A 20,299-nucleotide genomic window follows, 5' to 3' on the forward strand; every position below is an offset into this window, starting at 1 on the left:
ACTGGCTGGCAGCTGGGTGGGGCAGTGCCTGCACGCCTCCGCCTAGGAGCCAGACCTGCTGCTGGCTGCTTTTGGGGCGCAGTGCGGTCTGTGGGGTCAGGACAAGCAGGAAGCCTGCTTCTGCACCCTGGCTGCACTGCTGACCAGGAGCCACTGGAGGTAAGTCTGTGCCCCAACCCTGTGCCCCATTCCCCTGCCCCAGCCCTGAGGGCATCCCAAACCCAGAACCGCTTCCTGCACCCCAAACCCCTAATCCCTGGCCCCACCCACAGCCTGCACCCCCAGCCCAGAACCCTGACCCTCTCCTGCACCCCAACTGCCTGTCCCAGCCCAGAGGCCCCCCTGCACTGCGAACCCCTCATTCCTGGCCCCACCCCACAGCCCTCACTCCTGTACCCCAACCCTCTGCCCCAGCCCTGAGCCTCTCCCACATCCCAAAACCCTCATCTCCAGCTCCATTGCATCGCAGGCATCAACAGTTTTCTTCAACTAGGTCCCCAGTGCTCTACAGGAGCTCTTTTCACTTTTCCCCCAATACAGGGAGTAGACAGCTTGTTCACTTCTGACCATAGAGCTTACACAAAAGATAAATATTTTGTATGTATGCTAAGATGAATATATGTGTTAATAGAATTTCTTTAGGGTGAGTAATCAGCTTCACGGCTGAAAAGAAATACATAAATTATACTTGCATATTCAGATTAGAATAATGCTGCCTTGTCTTGTGTTTGGGTTAGTTGTTGAGCAGATTGAAGTGTTCTGCTTCTCTCTGAGTAGTTAAGACCTTCATTTGTTCCAATGTCTCGATCATTCACCTTTTGCATCTTAGACTTTAATAATTCCTCCTTTCATACCAGATTGCTTCAAAACATTTGCTAATTTGTTCTCATGACAAAAGTCCTCATTTATTTTTCTGACATACTTCAGAGCACTGTGCTTTATCATTCAATCTCACAAAACCTATTTTTCTAGATCTTTCTTCTTGCACCTGCTAATTGAACACTCCCTTTCATTCCATTCCACCGAATACAGCTCTCCCCTGCCCCCGCCCATCTGTTAAGAAGGGATGCTTTTAAAGAAAACTGGTGCGGGCCAGAGTGCTGACCATCTCTCAGTGCTTATTTAATTCAGAAGCAGGGGCAGCTCCGCAGCAAGCGTGTGCATGGGGCGGCAAGCCGCAGAGGACAGTGTACTGTTCACCGTTAGGCTTCGGCGGTAATTCAGCGGTGGGTACGAAGGTGCGGGACCAGCAGATCACCCGCAGAAACGTTGCCGAATCCATGTGACCAGTGGACCGCCTGAAGGCCACCTGACTGCCATGCTCGGGGTGGCAAAAAACATAGAGCCGCCCCTGGTCAGAAGTTAGGAGAGCACAGGTGAAATTGCCCCGTAAATTGCAGGTTTACTCTTATGGGCCAGAATGTGCCCAGTGACTGAATAGACACGCAGAAGAGGGAAAGGGCATTGGAGTGTTCTCCTCCCCTTACACCTCACTTGGGCACCATTGTGACATTGCGGTCCTGGAGCCCAAGGGCTCTGCAGCACTAATCATATTTGTTAGAGTGTCTCAACAATAGTCCCACCTCCCTCCACGCCCTAGTTGCTCTGGGAGACACTGTGCCTCCTGAAATTAATCTGTGGTGGCATGACTGCACCATTCACAACACAGGGGATTATCTGCCACAGTGAAGTGATCTTTGCCTATTCTAACTTTACGTAATCCTTCTTAATATTCTTTGTGCTGCCAGTTGGTATTGTTGTGTCAGCACTCACTCATTCTTATTCATGAAGAGTTGCTGATGAATTCTGAGACTACTTTATGCAACTCAGCTGTGTTTTTATTTTATTTTTTGGAAATATTAGCACACACATGTACCTAGGGTATGAGGTGGTTTTATCAGCACGAAGTTTTGATGGTCACATTACTCATCAGTGGTGAAGTAAAGAATGAGTTATGCAGATCATCCCAAATTAACACCAAAAAGACTCTTATGATACATTTCACCATAATTATCTATATGACAGATATGTTACAAAGAAAATGTATTAGTAATGTTTTCAAGATAGAAGAAATAGTCCCAGTGCATATTTTTATATCTCTCCCTGTATACTCCCAGGTGCTTTAAGTACCCAAGGCCAGATTTTCAAAGCTGCCTAAAGAGACAGATAGGAGCCTAGTAGGGGTGGGGAGGAGGGGCTGAAAGTGCATCAGTAGGTTAGGCACTGAGAGACTTTTGAAAATCCACTAGGTGCCTACCTGCATCATTAGGCACCTAAAAACCACTGACAATCCAACCAAAAGTCAAGTTCTAACAGGTTCAGATGAAAGGCAAAATTAAAAATAAACACTTAAAAACTAGTTAAAGTGCTTTTCTAGAGTTAAAAATCAGGACCACTTTAAAGTCAGATATCTCAGCATCTTCCAGGGCTAGAAGAGAGTTTTGGAACCCATTGTTAGCCTAGGAAACTAAACCTAATGATACAAAAGGTCCTGGGTTTTTAGCCCTTCAGGGAAATGAAATATTGGACTTTAAAGTCATGGCATTTTTACATATGGGAAAGCTATCTCTGACCCAAGCATGAATCTTGCCTGGCCTGGGCTTTGGGAAGGGTAATTTGTGGGGAAGATTCCATATTTAGTAAGAGAAGGAAGAAATGTTTGTGTGTCAGATTGATTTTTTTTAAAATGCAGCTACTAAAAAGAAACTGCTCAAAAGACTTAAAACAAGTCTTGTGGCAATAGCTTACTGCACAGGTTCCCAAACTGTGGGTTACAACCCCATTTCAACAGATGGGGACACTGGTCCAACAGACCACATTGATCTACAAAATGGCAGCCTCCACACAGCACGACCTTGCACCATGGAATCATTTTTACACAAAGTATCATCTTTAACCTCCAGCAGTGAGTCTAGTGATGCAGTTATAAACGAAAAACAAGACTCCAGGAAACATGCTCACAAATATGACAAGGCTTTCTTTGGTTATGGCTTTATTAGTGTTTTGGTCAGGAATGAAGAAAGGCCACAACGCCTGCTATGTCACACAGCAGCAGATCAGGAAAACACACTAGTGGAGCATCTGAAAAACACAGATGCTTTTGCTCTTCAAGTGGATGTGAGCATTGAGGGTTGTGATGCACCTTTCTTGACTTCTGTTAATTGCACATGGGAAGGTACAATTCTTGAAGACATTCTGTTCTGTCTCCCTCTTCCTAGACACAATATGGCACAAGAAATGTTCGATGCACTACATGCAAGACAAAAATCTACCAGGTGATTGCATGGTGGGCTTTTGCATGATGGAGCTCCATCTACGGCAGACCACAAAGCAGGTCTGCATACCTTGATAAAGAAAGTTGCTCCATCTGATGTGTGGACTCACTGCATGAATCATAGAGAACAACTAGCATCTAAAGCACTGGGTCCAGAGCTAGGAGAATTTTTGCAGCAGGTATCTTCTATTGTGAACTACATTGAGATTCAGCCTCAGTCTGTTTGCAAAACCATATGAAGAAAAGGGGTGAGATCATGATGTATTGTTCTTCAACACTGAAGCTCATTGGATCTCAAGAGGAAAAATACTGGGACTATTATTTGAACTGAGAGCTGAGCTACATGCCTATGCAATGGACTGCAAAAAGAGTGAATTTGCTGGTTTTCTGTGTGATTAAAGGAGGATGTGCCTTCTTGCCTCTGTCACAGATATATTTGGGAAACGGAATGAACAGAATTCAGGTCTGCAAGGAAAGTACACCCATAGCCTTCACCTGAGAGATCAAATCACAGGATTCATGAAGAAAATTGTTCTCTGGAAGAATAATCCATTGAGGACAAACTATGAATGTGCAGGAGGTCAGACTAGATGATCACAATGATCCCTTTGACTTTAAAGTCTATGAATCCTTCCCATAGCTTTGCAAGTTCCTGGCTGAAAATGAAATTATCCAGCCTCCCATACAGGTGATAGCTGAGCATCTCAGCTGGCTGGAGGAACAGTTTGCATTCTTTCCCCCCAACTTGGAGGTGGCAAAGTAGAGTGGGATGCAAAACCCCTTTCAGTGCAAGCCTGATGCTATGGATTTGCCAACAGCTGACATCGAACAGCTCAGTGAAATTCCTGAAATTGATTCTTGACAGAAATATATGCCCAACTTTCTCCCCCAGAGTTCTGGTTCATTGTCAAGAAGGAATATCCTGCACTCTCAAAACATGCCTTGAAACTCAGGGTTCTGTTTGTATTTGTGTGAAGCTGGATTCAGCCCACTTGCATCCATCAAGTCTCGGTATCAATCTACTCTTGATGTCACATAAGAGATTAGATGTGCAGTTTCTACCGCACCGCTAGACTTTGAGTCACAATGCACAAGCACACATCACACTACAGAGTAACATACTTAATGTGTAAATTCCTTGGATTCCTCAGCCACTATGTTGCTTTGTTGAGGTCACAGGAAACAATAGGTCTCAAAATATGGTCATGCAGGGAAAAAGTTTAGGAACCCCAGGATTTGTAGGATAGATTTTTGGCAGGTGATGTGGACATAGGCATGTGATCAATTGCATAGGCACATGATTAATGTATTTAGCATATGTCTATTAATTTCTCACATAGAAATCTTCTCTACATGTATGGTATTACTTTTTGTCAAAACTTAATAAAAGTTAAGGACTTAATGAAAAAATATATAAATATAGCAAAGTTTCAGACTTCTGAATCTGAAGCTTCCCCTTCTCCCCCACTCATGCTGTGTATATGACTGTAACCAATAGTACATTTTTTTTGCAATTTCATACATAGGTTTTAATTGTCTGAAGCACAATGATAATTTTTTAACAAATAGGCTGCATGAAAATATATTCTTTTGTGTTGTAATTCATTGCAGACTGAAAATTATCCTTTTCCATTCTTTGATTTATTTAGAATCATAGAATATCAGGGTTGGAAGGAACCTCAGAAGGTCATCTAGTCCTGTGGCTAGGCAACAGTTCTACAGAAAAGGACCTAGGGGTTACAGCGGACGAGAAGCTGGATATGAGTCAACAGTGTGCCCTTGTTGCCAAGAAGGCTAACGGCATTTTGGGCTGTATAAGTAGAGGCATTGCCAGCAGATGGAGGGATGTGATCATTCCCCTCTATTCGACATTGGTGAGGCCTCATCAGGCATATTGTGTCCAGTTTTGGGCCTCACACTAAAAGAAGGATGTGGAAAAATTGGAAAGAGTCCAGTGGAGGACAACTAAAATTATTAGGGGGCTGGAGCACATGACTTACGAGGATTTGTCCTATTATCACTTTTTGCTCTGGTTTTATCTCTATCCTCCATAATTGCACAGTACTAGGAAGTCCTCCCTACTTTTTCTCACCAGGAACAAATATGGAAAGTTCTTCTTTATTAATAAAAAAAGAGCTTGTGGAAGGTAGAAAATTAAAACAGCTATTACTGGAATAGGTGATAAAACGTTCACAACATTGCTTAGAATGGAGGAGAGCTGGCTCAGCCAGAGTTCCTGCTGGGGCCTCCCAGGGAGCGCATGTTGCAATTATATAGCACAATGTGCAGCACATCATGACAGAAATGAGCCCCTCTCTTACTAAGTAATCTAGACAACACCACTTACAATTCGGAGAGTGACTTTCGCATAAGAGAATTTCCCCTAAAATCAGAGGTTTGACACCGATGCCTTGGGCATCAGGAGAAAGATAGCCACATGTAATAGGCCTAATCTGGATTGCTAGTCCACTCTTTTGCCTCTGCTGAACAGAGACTCACTGTCACTTACGCTGAATTGTGCCAAAGAGGTGTTTTGTGATGTGCACATCAAAGGGTGTAAGGCTGAAACTAAAACTCATTTTTTTACTTGTGATAAAGGAAAGGACATGAAGTTAGATGTCTTGGGGTGGAAGGACCAGAGCAAAGTTTTCAGCAGAGCTAGCTCCCATTTATACACCTAAATGAAATTAGGAGACTGACTGAGAGCTGTTGGGTCCTGTCCACTTTTGAAAATCTGGCCCCTTAGTTTACATAAGCTTTCAGTGTTTCTCTATTAAAAATATACAACATTATATATGCAGAAGTTCTTTAAAACATTTTAAACAACTTTGAACTCTATTTTTTTAAAGAAAGGTTGTTTGAAAAAATATTTCTTACTATGCCTTAAAATATTAATCATGGTAAAAAGCAAATACATTTGTATTAATAATGCATGCTTTTTGTAGATTTGAAATATACAATCCATTTTAAGTGTATCTATATATACTATATGCTCTTGTGGTAACTGAACTACATTCCAAACTGAGTCAGCTCAGCCATTTTTCTTCATCAATATTAATTCTTCAAGACATTCTTAATCCTCTATATTCCAACTGAATTTGAGAAACACACTCTTAGCTTCCTGCTTTTTCATCCCTGGTATATTTTACTGTGAAAGATTTGAATAAATCAAGTTCTTTTATACAGATTTAGAGCTTCACCACTTGTAATACACTGCTTCAAAGCTTTCCACACAGATAATTTAAAATTCAGTCTAAAATAAAAGATCTTGTAATGACTGCTTTGCAACCTAAAATTACACTGGCACTTACGTTTCCCCAATGAACTAAAAATATTCTTTTGTGCTACACTGTGATATGGTTTCCATATAGTTTGAGTGGTTTGTTTTGCTAGCTTTTTCCTCTCCCCCAAGTCCACGGTTAGCTGTCATCCAGATGTATGCATGAGGGCACATGTCAAAACACACATATAGGAGTACCCACTTTTCTTCCCCTTGTCAATACATTTGGTATGGGAGGGTGGCTGAGATCTTTTCATACTAGAAATATTTGATAAATATCACATTTCCCCATATAAATGCCTGTATTCCCCCTTGCAATCACTCTTGTTCCTGCCCCTCTCACCACAAAAAACAGGGCATGATCCTTAGCTAGACACAGGGCCAGTGCTACCATTAAGGTGAACTAGGCGGTTGCCTAGGGCGCCAAGATTTGGGGGCGCCAAAAAGTGGTGCCCCCAATTTTTTTTTTTTACAGCAGTTCCTCCCCGAGTGCGCAGTCGCTGCTCCACTTCTCCCGCCTCCCAGGCTTGCAGCACCAATCAGCTGTTTGGCGCCGCAAGCCTGGGAAGGGAGGAGAATTAGAGCGGGGACGGCGTGCTCGGGGAGGACGCGGAGCAGAGGTGAGCTGGGGTGGGGAGGTGCTGCACGGCTCCCTGGGAGGGGGAGCAGCTGTGGGAGGGGTGCCTCAGGGCAATGGGGGGAGTTGCCGTGGGGGGGGCACCTCAGGGCAGGGGGGGACGCACAAGGTAGAAGTTTCGCCTAGGATGCGAAACTTCCTTGCACTTGCCCTGGCTAGACACCAAGGCTGATCTCACAATATGACCAATGTCACAATACATTTACACCTTACAATGTCATGTAAGGACAGAGGCAAGATATAGACTCTGGATCAGATCTTAAGCTGGTGTAAATTCACAACAGTTCAGGAGCGGGCCCTCTATTTCAATATTAGCACTACATTACCAGGTCTTGCTACATTTTAGAGAAGCCAATTCTCCAGCACCAATAGTTTCCATCCATCTTTATAAAGTGCCTATCGCCAAATAAATGCTCTAGAATGCTACAACATTACTAATAGTAAGTATTTTCATTTATTCATCCCCTAAACTTAAACACAATAGGAGGAAATGTCAAAAGATTTTTAGAACAAACCTGAAAGGCTCTGGCTTGCAACCCCAAAGCCCTATAATCAATACTGACTTTACAGAGAAGGATAAGTATGCAATGTTATATTGATGTTTATTGTTAAAAGATCCAGCAAGAAGAAATAAACCTTACCAAAAGGAGGAGACTCTCTCCCATCCTCTAATCCTGAATCTCGTTCCCTGTCTCTCTTTCTGTGTTTGTGTCCACGGTGTCTATGACGTCGGTGACTTTTTCTTCCACCCAGTGGTACATGAACTCCAATGAACAATGTTCGGTGACCTACAAAGAAAGTAACTGTTAAAAAAGTGCACATGGCAAGATACAATGACCTATCATAATACTGAAGCGTTACTGATACACAATTTATTGGTATAGGAGAAAATCCCAGTATTGAATTTCTGATGCTACAACGATAGATCCCCTAGAGATTTATATAGAGAGAAAGATAAATTTGGAGTATATTGTAAATTAACAGTAGAAAGATAGATGGATCTTCTGAAGTTTCATGCTTAATGAAATTAAATTTGGGCTGGAGTTTTATGCAAGTTGAAGCCATATATGCACCACATCCTGCCAACCATCCATATGCAGAACTCTCTGTGAAGTCAATGGAAATTTTGCCAAAAAAATCGTGACAGGACACAAAATCCCTGCACTTCCATAACATACTTCATGTGCCCTATTTACAAATAATTAATGGGTAGCTTAGACTGGTTTTATTTCTACTGATATTTCATTTTAAAAAATGAACTTCGTCCATCTAACCACTACACCTATAGTCCTTGGCTGCTGAGTCTGTGGAATTCAATTTTGCTGATCAAGCCCAAGTCAATTATATGACACAATAGAATAATAGCATGGTAAATCATTTCAAAGATAAATAATGTAGCATTGTATCACCTGTCAGGGATGGTCTAGATAATACCTAGTCCTGCCTTGAGTGCAGGGGACTGGACTAGATGACCTCTCAAGGTCTCTTCCTGTTCTATGGTTTTATGAATCACGAAATGGGACACATATGGGAAAGAAATCTGTCAACTCTTATTACACACTTTAGCCTTCTGAATTCACTTAACAGGAAATATTCTGGTACATGAATTCAGGAGGCTAGAGCACACAGTAAGTCATGACAGATTCCTTTCTTATGTTTGTCCCATTTCATGATACAAGTGATACACTGCCATCATTCAAAAGATTTATTGTGCTATTATTCTGTTATGTCATATGACTGGAATACCTAGAAAGCTATGTTTTTTTCTGAGAAATATATATTTCTCAGATTGTTCACACCAAATGTGTTTTCTTTTCCCCTGGAAAAGAACATAACATAGCTAGTGGATAATTCTGCTTTGCTGCAATCATTTAGCTGTGTCAATCATATGAAAAGGTCAAGTACATTAAGCTGCTGTAGCACGTGATCTGTAATCCCATGGAGACTAGGGGCAGAAAACACAGCAAGGCATCATTTGTCACAGTACATGAAAGAAATTCAAGGCTGACAGGAATTCTCTACAGAAGCAGAAAAAAACAAGCTGGAGAAAAACCTTCTGATACAATATTAAAACGTGGGTTTATGTCTTCAATTTACTCTCTTGTATAAATACATTTAGTGGACAATTTGGAAGGCATTGTCAATGATTTAGGAAAAATGTCCTTGCATATTCATGAGATTTTCTGAAGAACAGCCATGACCTGAAGATGAGTATTTATTTGAGCTTTTTCTTTGCTTCTTGTTTAATATTAGGTTTCACTCACAGAAAATGATTTACAGAGAACTGATGCTTTTACATTATCCCAAACCCAGTGCAATCAATAATGTATCAAATAAATAAAAATGTTGCCATAAAGAGAATTTACTATAAAGAACAATAGCAATAATGTATTTCTGAATATTTCCTTGGTAGGTATAATACAGAACTACATGTGAAAGAAAAGGGGCTGCCTTCTCAAAGATTTTAATCACTTCCAAAGGCTCAGAAAAATTACTTATTTTGATTTAGTAATTTAATCAATTCCTGCTGCTTTGTGAAAGGGGTGGGCAGGCTTATTATAGTTTTGTGCCAGTTAACTATTAAGAGAGGGGCTTGATCTGTGAAGTTAGGATTCAAATGCAGCTTCACACTTCACTTCATTTTGAAGATTTAGTATCTGGGGTTTGAATCCAGGCTCATCTCTACTAAATATGTTGGCAAATCAACAGCAAAACTCCAAATGGCTGAACTGCCCAGGTATCCGCTTTATATAGAGAGTAATCCATTTGCATGTAAAAAGGAATTAGGAAACTGACAAACGGAGGGGAATAACAAGAAAACACAACAATGGACCACATTCACATTTGATTTAAGGCTGTGATGTTCCCCAGTGGTACTCAGGGCTGTGAGACACCTCACCACCACCACCTGCCTTGGCATGAAGCAGTCTTGCCTGATGCTTGCCGTAGCTCACCCAACAGGTTCTAGTCACAGACAAATACTGACTTCCAGGTCTCCACAGACCTTGCCGTCTCTTGTGCAGGCTAGCGTCAGATATACCAAATCCCAAGTCCTTTTGTAGTAACCAGTGCCTGTCACTAGCCGCTCACAGAAAATGGCCAGGTAAGCTGTCTCCAAAGACACTTCTTAGAGACTAAACTTAACTCTAACAAGCTAAAATCCTTTTCTAAAGTAATTTCTCACCTAAAGAAATCTCCCAGCATCATTTACATGGCCAATACCCAAATTTCATAAATGCAAAAAGCACTGTCCTTTTTCTTATCCTTCACTGAGGAAGCAAAGAGTTCCTTTTTTCCTTTCTCTTATAGTCCAGTAAACTTTTGAAATGCCCTTTCTGAAGCCTCCCTCACTGCTTGTTCTCTGGTATGCTCTCCCCCTGTTGATTTCACATCCCCGCCCCACCACCCATCAATCTGTTTTTCCTGTTGACTTCACATGCAAATGAGACTTCCACTGTGCTGGCTTTATAATGCTTAATTTACATGAGAGAAACAGGGATGGGTAAATACACATGCTTTTGTCTGGCAGAAAACCTTTCTGTCCACTCTGCCTTGTTACAGACTTTAAAACATAATTTCAACATAAAATCATAGAACTGTAGGAGACCTTGAGATGGATGTCATTTAGTCCAGCTCCCTGCACTCGAGAGAGGACTAAGTATTATCTAGACCATCTCTGACAGGTGTGTGTCTAACTTGCTCTTAAAAATCTCCAATGATGGAGAAGCCACAACTTCCCTAGGCAATTTATTCCAGTGCTTAACCACCTGACTATTAGGAAGTTTTTCCTAATTTCCAACCTAAATTGCCTTTGCTGTAGTTTAAACCCACTGCTTCTTGTCCTATCCTCAGAGGTTAAGGCAAACAATCTTTCTCCTTCCTCCTCATAACCACCTTTTATGTACTTGAAAACCATTATGTCCTCTCTCAGTCTTCTCTTCTCCAGACTAAACAAACCCAGCTTTTTCAATCTTCCCTCATAGATTATGTTTTCTAGACCTTTAATCATTTTTGTTGCTCTTTTCTGGACTTTCTCCAATTTGTCCACATCTTTCCTGAAATGTGGTACCCAGAACTGCACACAATACTCTAGCTGAGTCCTAATCAGTGCAGAGTAGAGCGGAGGAATTACTTCTCGCGTCTTGCTTACAACACTCCTGCTAATGCATCCCAAAATGATGTTTGCTTTTTTTTTGCAACAGTGTTACACTGTTGACTGATATTTAGCTTGTGATCTGCTATGACCCCCAGAGCCCTTTCTGTTGTACTCCTTCCTAGCCAGTCATTTCCACTTTGTATGTGTGCAACTGATTGTTCTTTCCCAAGCGAAGTACTTAGGATGAAATTCAATAAGGACAAATGCAATTTACTTCAGAGCATTTCTCCAGACTGTCCAGATCATTTTGAATTTTCATCCTAACCTCCTAAACACTTGCAACCCCTCCCAGCTTGGTATCACCTGCACATTTTATAAGTGTACTCGCTAGGCCATTATCTAAATAATTGGTGAAGATATTGAACAAAACCAGACCCAGAACTTATCGCTGTGGGACCCCACTCAATATGTTCTTCCAGCTTGACTGTGAACCACTAATAACTACTCTCTGAGAATGTTTTTCCATCCAGTTATGCACCCACCTTATAGTAGTTCCACCTAGGTTGTATTTCTCTAGTTTGTTTATGAGAAGGTCATGTGAGACAGTATCAAAAGCCTTACTAAAGTCAAGATATTCCACAATCCCTTATACAGTGTCAGTACATATTATTCACAACAATGTTGATGACCACTGTGTCATGGGCTTTCATTTCATACCTTACAGAAGACCTTTTTGATAAGCACTATCAAAGCAGCATATTGGGTGTGGTGAGTTTGTCAAGCCTGATAGGAGAGGCTGACACAGAATATTGAACTGTTTGCCAGCTGGCACCAATGACTCTGTGTCACAAAGGGCAATGGAGTTACACCATGGATGAATTTCAGTGAGTGTAGAAGGGAATCTATGGGAGATTCCAGTAGTGGGATCCTAAGCAAATATGGGGAATCAGGAAATCCACAGGAGAAGTTTGCAGAGACAAGAAGAAGTAACAATTTGCTACAGAAGACTGAAGGAATGGAAAAAAATAAGTGAAACATCCATGAAGGAAGAATTAAGGAGGCCTGAAGGAGTATAATTACAGGCCAGAAAGAGATAATTTGTGAGGAAAATTAGAGGATACTAAAAGGTGATGAGCAGACACTGAGAGACAGATGGGAGAATGAACAGGACAAGTGAAGCAGCCATTACTGCTAACATTTCTCAGTGAAAGATCTTTCAAGCAACTGTAAGCTAATTGAGAAGCTAGTAAAAAAAAAAATCTCTAATGACACCTGTCAATTGCTGGTATCCTGGATCCCTCTCAGTCAGGCTTCAGTCCAGAGCATGGGAAAAAGTCAGCACGTGTTGCTCTGGTGGATGATTTCTTGCTGTCCATAGGCAAGGGAACTACACCCATCCTGCTGGGCCACTCTGGAAGATTTTTTTCCATATGAGAGAATTTTTACAGGAGCTGAACTCCAGACCTTGGAACTTAGATCCAAGACTCAAAAATGACCATGAACCTCACCACTATCCAAATTAAATGCAAATTAATTTCTTCAGTTTGGTTTTCTCTTGAGTTCTCTGAACTCACCCAGTCTCTCTCTCACACACACACACACACACACACACACACACACACACCAAAAAATTCAAATCCCCAATTGATCAATAGTTCTACTTGCAAAGTGAGGTACTCATTACTCAGTGTAAGATGGTGGTAGAATCAAGACCTTTGAGGTTAATGGATTCAAGAGTAGTAAGCAGCTTGGACTCATAAAAAGAGAATCTTGCCCATCAAACTTGATTGTTTTTCAAGACAGAATTAGAGTAGATATGGTAAAATTCTAGTGGCTGTAATGTATGTGGATTTTAATAAAGAATTTGATAAATTGACTCATGAAATCTTAATTGAAAGTTCATTTAAATCTGTTAGAATAAAAGCCCCGTCATGTGAACTGAAAACTATATAAAAAGCACTGTAAACAAATTTAAATGATAAATGCCAGTGTTCTGAGTTGTGGGAGGTCTAGTGGGGTACTGCAGGGACTCGTGTTAGAGCCAGTCTTATTTAACATCTTCATTAATGATCTGGAAGAGGGAATAAACAACACATTCATGTCATTTGCAAGTTGAGAATACAAACACAAATGAGAACAAATGGACCTATAAAAACTACAGATCAGGACAGAAAACAATAAATGACATTTAGCTTAGAAAAAAGTCAAGTTAGCACATTATGAGAAAAATAATCTGAAACACATACTCAAAGGAAGGAAGAATCCCAGAAACCAGTAATGATGAAAGAGGTAGTTGGATCCATTGATACAATCTGATGAAGGTTTCAAAAATTTAAATTATCCCTGTTGATAATAAACATGTACAATTCCTGGTCATGCAACTGCATGACTTCCTATTGATGTTATAACTGTTGCATCACTAAGTTGCTGCCAGTGTTTCTATTATTATTATTTCAAAGACCTATTTCCAGAGAGGCTCAATGAAGGACTAGGGCCTATGGCTGAATCTTCCATACATGTAGTGTGAACTCCTACATTGTTGTCAGTCCCAAGAGTCAACAAGCCCCCCATGCCAGTTTAAAGGTCCACACAAAAGCAACTATTTGAATCACAGCCAACGTGCTACAAGATAATATTGCCCCTATATCCTGACATCCATTTTTATTTAGAAACTCTATTAAATTAAATGAGAGTTCTACATATCAAATGATTGCAGGCTACAGTCCCATCTGACCTAGGACTTTTTGAAACAGTCAATACTATCTAGATTATTAGGGTTTGCACTATGTAGTACCATCTCCCATGGACTGAACAAAGATTGCCTACATCATTGGTTAAGTCCCATGAAGGGTTTTACCTTTTAAGTCACCACCATAAAAAATAGACATTGCTAAAGGTACACAATGTATATTAAAAGGAGGCTCTTCTTTTTTTAAAATGACCCACACTTTTAAAAATGATAGTGCAAATGATCAATCATGGCTTGTTTAATTTTTTATTAATTATTTATTATATTATATTGCTTGGTTTGGCCCCCAAGGAACCCTCCTGCCTTTCCTAAGGAGAAACTCTACTTTATGCTAGAACTTATTGTTTTTCTTATGTCACCAGCCTATCTTGAGGCCAGGTACATGTTGGGACAGTCTAAAGGGAAGAAATACAGACTGCTCTCACTGAAGAAGGTGTTCAGGAAGATGACAAGAGCGCCTGTACTTCTCCTTCCACCCGGGAGAAATAACTTTTACTTTTTTAAAGTTACAGTGACTATTAGTGACTATATTGCAACTTGAAAATTAGAATGAGTTTAGCAGAGCTAATCACACAATTTGCCTAATCCTGCATGTTTTACCCAGACAAAACTCCCATTGAAACCAATGGGAGTTTTGCCTATAACTGCAATCCTGCAAAGACTCACACTCATGCTAAAACTTAAGCATGCAAGTAGATCCATAGACTTCAGTAGGTCTACTCATGCTAAATTTAAGCACATGCGTAAGTCTTTGCAATATTGGGACCGAAGATCAGGCCCAATACATTTTAAGATAGAATCTCTCTGGGAAACTAAATTAGTATACATGGGATATAGACAGGATAACAATTTAATCAAGAAATACTGTAGGATAAGTTGATCCGCTCTGAAATGTCACTTTCACACAATGCTACAAATACACTGTTAGACTGTATAATTAAAAATGAACATTCTTAATCAGGTTTTAGATGGCTGGGAAACAAAAAACACAAAGTATACTGTTAAATCTATGCACTGAAAACATAAGAGGCTTTGGCCACTTGTGGTTTATCTTCAAAGTATTAAACAGTTTTTTATGCAAAATAATTTTAGGGATTAAAGAAATAATTTTCTTTTTTATAAAATACTATTTTTTAATTTTTACAGGATTATACCAAATATAGTGAATGGGAGCCCATTCTATATCATAACTCAGATTTAATAACTTTCAGGAAGGAGGAAAAATGTATAATCAGGGCTTTCCCAAACTTTTTAGGAAAGGGTGAGAAGGGGAATGGGAACAAACTATCAGAAAGTTTTGAAATGTGGCTTGAAACAGAATATATTATTTTTTCACATAGATTTTAAGGCCAAGAAGGGACCATTATAATCAACTAATCTGACCACCTGTGTAACACAGGCCATAGAACTTCCCTGCATTAATTCCTGCTTCAAATCCAGTAGCTGTGGTTGAAGTAGAGCACATCTTTTAGAAAAACATCCAATCTTGATTTAAAGATTTCCAGTGATGGAGAATCTACCACAACCCTTGGTAAGTTGTTCCAATAGTTATGGTAATTAGCCTGTTAAAAACTTGTGCCTTATTTCTAGTTTGAATTTGTCTACGTTCTGCCACTGGATCTTGTTATACCTTTTCTGCTAGACTGAAGAACACTATCACATTTCTGTTCCTCTTATAGGTACTCAGACGGTGATCAAGTCACTCAAACTTCTTTTTGATAAACTCAGGATTGAGCTCCTTGAGTCACTCTCTCAAAGGCATATTTTCCAATCTTTTAATCATTCTCCTATCTCTTCTCTGGACCCTCTTTAAATTTTCAGCATCCTTCGTGGCATGTAGACACCAGAACTGGACACAGTATTTTCATCAATGCCAAAATACATTTTTAAAATACATTTTAATTTTAATTTGATAAAATCTAAGGTCAAATTAAAATCAGAGAAAGGCTTTTTAAGTGGATGGAAAATTACTTGTTTGAAACACAAGCAACCCAATAGCAATCTAACTACAGGATAGGCAACTTTAGAACTGAAAACTACACTTTCTACCCTCTAAAGGTGGTAGATTTACTTTTGAGAAACAACTTTCACAGCTAGGCATTCTAGGTCTTCTAATTATGGAGCTGGGGCCTGGGTGGCTAACCTCATTCATGCACTAGATGAAATAGAATATACGAGAATTTAGTAAGTGCCACAAATTCCATTTAAAGTCATTTGTAGTTAAGTGATTAAATCCCATGGACACTTATGAAAATCCCACCAAAATAGGTTGCAAATATCTAAGACTGCAGTAGGGTAAAAATGATGAAATCTTCACTTAAAGAAATATATGCAAAGCCTTTAATAACAAATATAGAAGGACTAAGATATTTTTGCTTCACAACACCCACTTAGTAATATAGAAAGTATAGAAAAGGTTTGGCAAAAAGAACATGCATGTAGAACACATTCCTCTCTGAGGAAATGGCTCAGCACATGAAAGCCTGGCTCTTTTGCTCAAGCTATAGAGACTCACTTTTCCAGATCTAGAGATCCCTAGTTGAATCCCTGGTGGCAGGCAAGGTATGGGTCTCAGACAGGGAGCATTTACTCTGACCAGACGAAGCATGTAACTCAGTGATCAGTGCATATGATGTGTCCACCTCTGCCTGAGCCACAGACAATGTGAGTCTCTTACAGTCCCCACCTATTGGGCCTAGCTGTTTAGCTTGATTTGTAGACACCTAGGCATTCAGGTCTGGAGGTCACTGGTGTTGGTCAGGATAGTGGCAGTCACATAGAGGACCTGTAGAAAACAGGGCTTTTGCAGCATCTCCAAAATATTAACAGATGTAGGCTCTAGCGGTCTGTGTGTGGAAGAAACACATTCCAGAGTTGAGATGCCAGTTTATAGCAAAAAGGCGCAGCTCAAGTGACTCTGGTGACCGCAGAAGAAATAGCATTGCATGATTAGAGAGAGCAAGTCTTTCGGGTAACTTGTTCTTAAACCATTTAGGGAATTATAGATGGGAACCAATAGGTTGAACTCCCCCCAAAGCCAATAGGCCTTAGCAGTTAGAACTAGTCCAATGCAATTTTGCAGTCTTCCTGAAAATTAACAGTAGATACAAAATTCTTTGAAAATTAACTGACAATGAATAGTTAAGAATAACATATTTGTTTTTCTTATGGGAGAATGAGTGACTATGTTGGAATGTGTAGGAATTCAGAGTGCACGATTCATTTTTCACTATTGTAGTGCAGCTGGGAAGTGAAGTTAAAGAGAGGAGTAAGGACAAAAGGCATAGCTTGCTAATGCAACATTTTATGAAGCTTCTCCCGGAACAAACTAAATTTACAAAAACATTTGCAACAATGTTGCCATGCTGTAATTTGTGAAGAACAGACAAACAAAACTCACAAAATTCTCAGTGAAGACAAATATTCAACACCCTACTCTCTTAAAGGTAAGGATGGGAGAAATGGCATAGAAAAATTAAGACCCATGGCCCTGATCCATAAATGCATTTAAGCACATGCTGAACATTAAGCACAGGAATAGTCCCACTGAAGCCATTAAAGTTAAGTACATACTTAAGTGCATTGCTGGACCATGGTCCATCCCACCAAACCTATTCCTTGAATTATTCATACAGTTTCTCAGGTTTGGGCTGGATAAGAAATCCTCTCTCCTATTCTAAATATACTCCTTTTCTGCTTCCCTATATCCCTCCAAATGAATCACTGTGCATGCTGCCATGCTAAGAGATCAACTCTAATAACCTGCTAGATGAGAAACAGAAAATGATAAACAAAACAGTCATTATTACAGCAGAAATAGAATGTAAAATAATCCTCTTAGATACACATGCGCAGTTCCCGCTGAAGATGTGTGTATCAAAGAGAGGAGAATTTGACCCATATTTCTAATTTAGCAACAAATGCAAATGCAACATATTACCAATAGAACTGTGTGCTCAAAGATGAATATATTCTGATGCCTCATGTTACAATTTTTTATATCAATTACTCTAAGGTTATGTAATTTGGCCATATTAATTGTATCAAAGAGTTTGTTAAAATCTAAGAGAGATTCTAATAACTAATTAATAACAGAATATGAAAATGTCGCCAAGTTAATGAAAATGCTACAAAGCGCCACTAAGTCTGCCAGCATGCCCCAGGATTATATATAAATCAGGTTTAGAATTAGAACTGGGGAAATTATTCTTAGCAAATAATGTATTCATCAAATTTAGCCTCCTTTTCTGTTCACACATTATCCAGGAACAGACTTGGATTTTTGCTCATGTTTTGACTGGTTTATGCTAATTTAATTCAGAAGAAATCTATAGTCTGATATATTTGCAATTATTGCTTTTGTTACTTCTATTCATAATTCCGAATTCACTTTGTGTACCTAAAAGTCTCTCTGCTCCATGATTTTTCATCATCAGTGCAAATCCCAATAGGATGTAGCCTCCTTGCAGATCAAACACCACCCAGATCAATCTCTAGCTAGGTCTTAAAGATGGTCTGGTTGGATGTTCAGTCTACCTGTCATTGGCAATCTTATTGCATCACTGAAGCTTTTGGCACCCATGTGATTGCCAACTGTGCAGCAGTACATGACTGGAGGACTCCTAATCTCATTAAGACCTTTCAAGATGACAGTGAAAAAGCTTCCACTGTGAATAGATATTCATGCAAGTCTTTGGAACAATTTATCTTCCCACAAACATGCTAGCCAACAAAAATTATTTTGTATAAAGTTTTGTGACAAGTGAAAAGTAATCATAAATACTATCAAAATGAATCTGTAGCTTTCATATTGAAGGCATATTTGCAATTTGTTTGCTGTATTTGCCCAACTCTAGAGGCAATGTAAAAAGAACAATAATACATTATTTTTCTACTACTACTAATACCATAAAAACACTCCCAATACCAACACTATCCGAGCTGGCTCCAAGCCAAAAGCAGAAATCCACATACTCCTTCACTTTGAGAGATTGGGAGAAATTTTAACCTAGATCTGAAATTTACAGGTGGCAAACACCACTAAGCTTTGGGAAAATCAGATGTCCAGATCTGAATTGTGTGGCTCTACTATGACTGCTTCACTATTGACACAATATGGAGACAGATTTCAGAGTGGTAGCCGTGTTAGTCTGTATCAGCAAAAACAACGAGGAGTCCTGTGGCACGTTAGAGACTAATAAATTTATTTAGGCATAAGCTTTCGTGGGCTAGAACTCACTTCATCAGATGCATGGAGTGGACAATACAGGAGCAGGTACAAATACATGAAAGGATGGGAGTTGCCTTACCAAGTGTGAGGTCAGTCTAACGAGACAATTCAGTTAACAGTAGGATACCAAGGGAGGAAAAATAACTTTTGAAGTGGCTCACAGCCACTCTCATTACCACTTCAAAAGTTATTTTTCCTCTTTGACCAGAACCACCTTCAAACGGTTGACTTAACTGTAAAAAGCTTCAATATGGCACTTTTTCATCTGTAGATGTCAAAGCACTTTACACTTTGGGAAACAGAGCCACAGTCAGGTGAAGTGACTTCCCTAAGGTCACCCTGTAGGATAGCAGCAGAGCCAGGAGTTGAACCCAGGTCTCATGAGGCTCAAGCCTGTGTTTTGTCCACTAGACTTATTGCCTCCTGGTGAGAGACCAGAACAAAATTCAGTGGAAGTTAATTTAGTTAGAGTCTTCACAGAATCTCATCAAAGAAGAATGAAAAAAATATATATATTGTCAGTACTGAAATTGGTAGCAAATGATCAGGAATATTCTATAACACTACATTCTACAGGTCTTGCTAAGAGGATAAGAACTCTATCCATCTTCCTTTATTTTTTATGCATAGATATGTACCTTATCTGATGAATCCTTTGATTTTTTTGTTTCTCAGTGAGCTTCCAGGTGCCAAATTCTTCTTGTGTGGGAGTACCCTCAAGTGTCACATGCTTTAGTGAGAGTTGAGGGTACTCAACAACTTTTAGCAGTAGCTGAGCTCCTTACTGTGTCATTTATCATAACTACCATAAATGATGAATAAATTATCTTAAGATTAAATTAAACAAGCCTGCTGTAAGAAGAGCCCAGACAATTCCACTAGCTATATCCATTTCCAGCCTGGTTATTATTATTATTCTTTGTATTATGGTGTTATCCTGAATTTGGATCTGGTTCTGTTATTTAATGGTCTAATTATTCCTGTAAACGGACCTTTTTTTACCATCTCAAGAACAACATCAGAACTTCTTTAG

The 20,299-nt window shown here is 39.7% G+C and overlaps 1 protein-coding gene across 1 annotated transcript in view; it reads right to left on the minus strand.

Annotated features, from left to right (window-relative positions):
* SLC4A10 (solute carrier family 4 member 10) overlaps positions 1–20,299 on the minus strand; it is a 169,356-nt gene that overhangs the window by 108,142 nt on the left and 40,915 nt on the right. Inside the window, exon 3 of the mRNA XM_039494286.1 lies at positions 7,833–7,979. Within this exon, the coding sequence (XP_039350220.1) occupies positions 7,833–7,979 (147 nt within the window). The remainder of the gene's footprint in view (positions 1–7,832; positions 7,980–20,299) is intronic.

Source organism: Mauremys reevesii, linkage group 11 (genome assembly GCF_016161935.1).
Source record: "Mauremys reevesii isolate NIE-2019 linkage group 11, ASM1616193v1, whole genome shotgun sequence".
Classification (NCBI taxonomy): domain Eukaryota; kingdom Metazoa; phylum Chordata; order Testudines; family Geoemydidae; genus Mauremys; species Mauremys reevesii.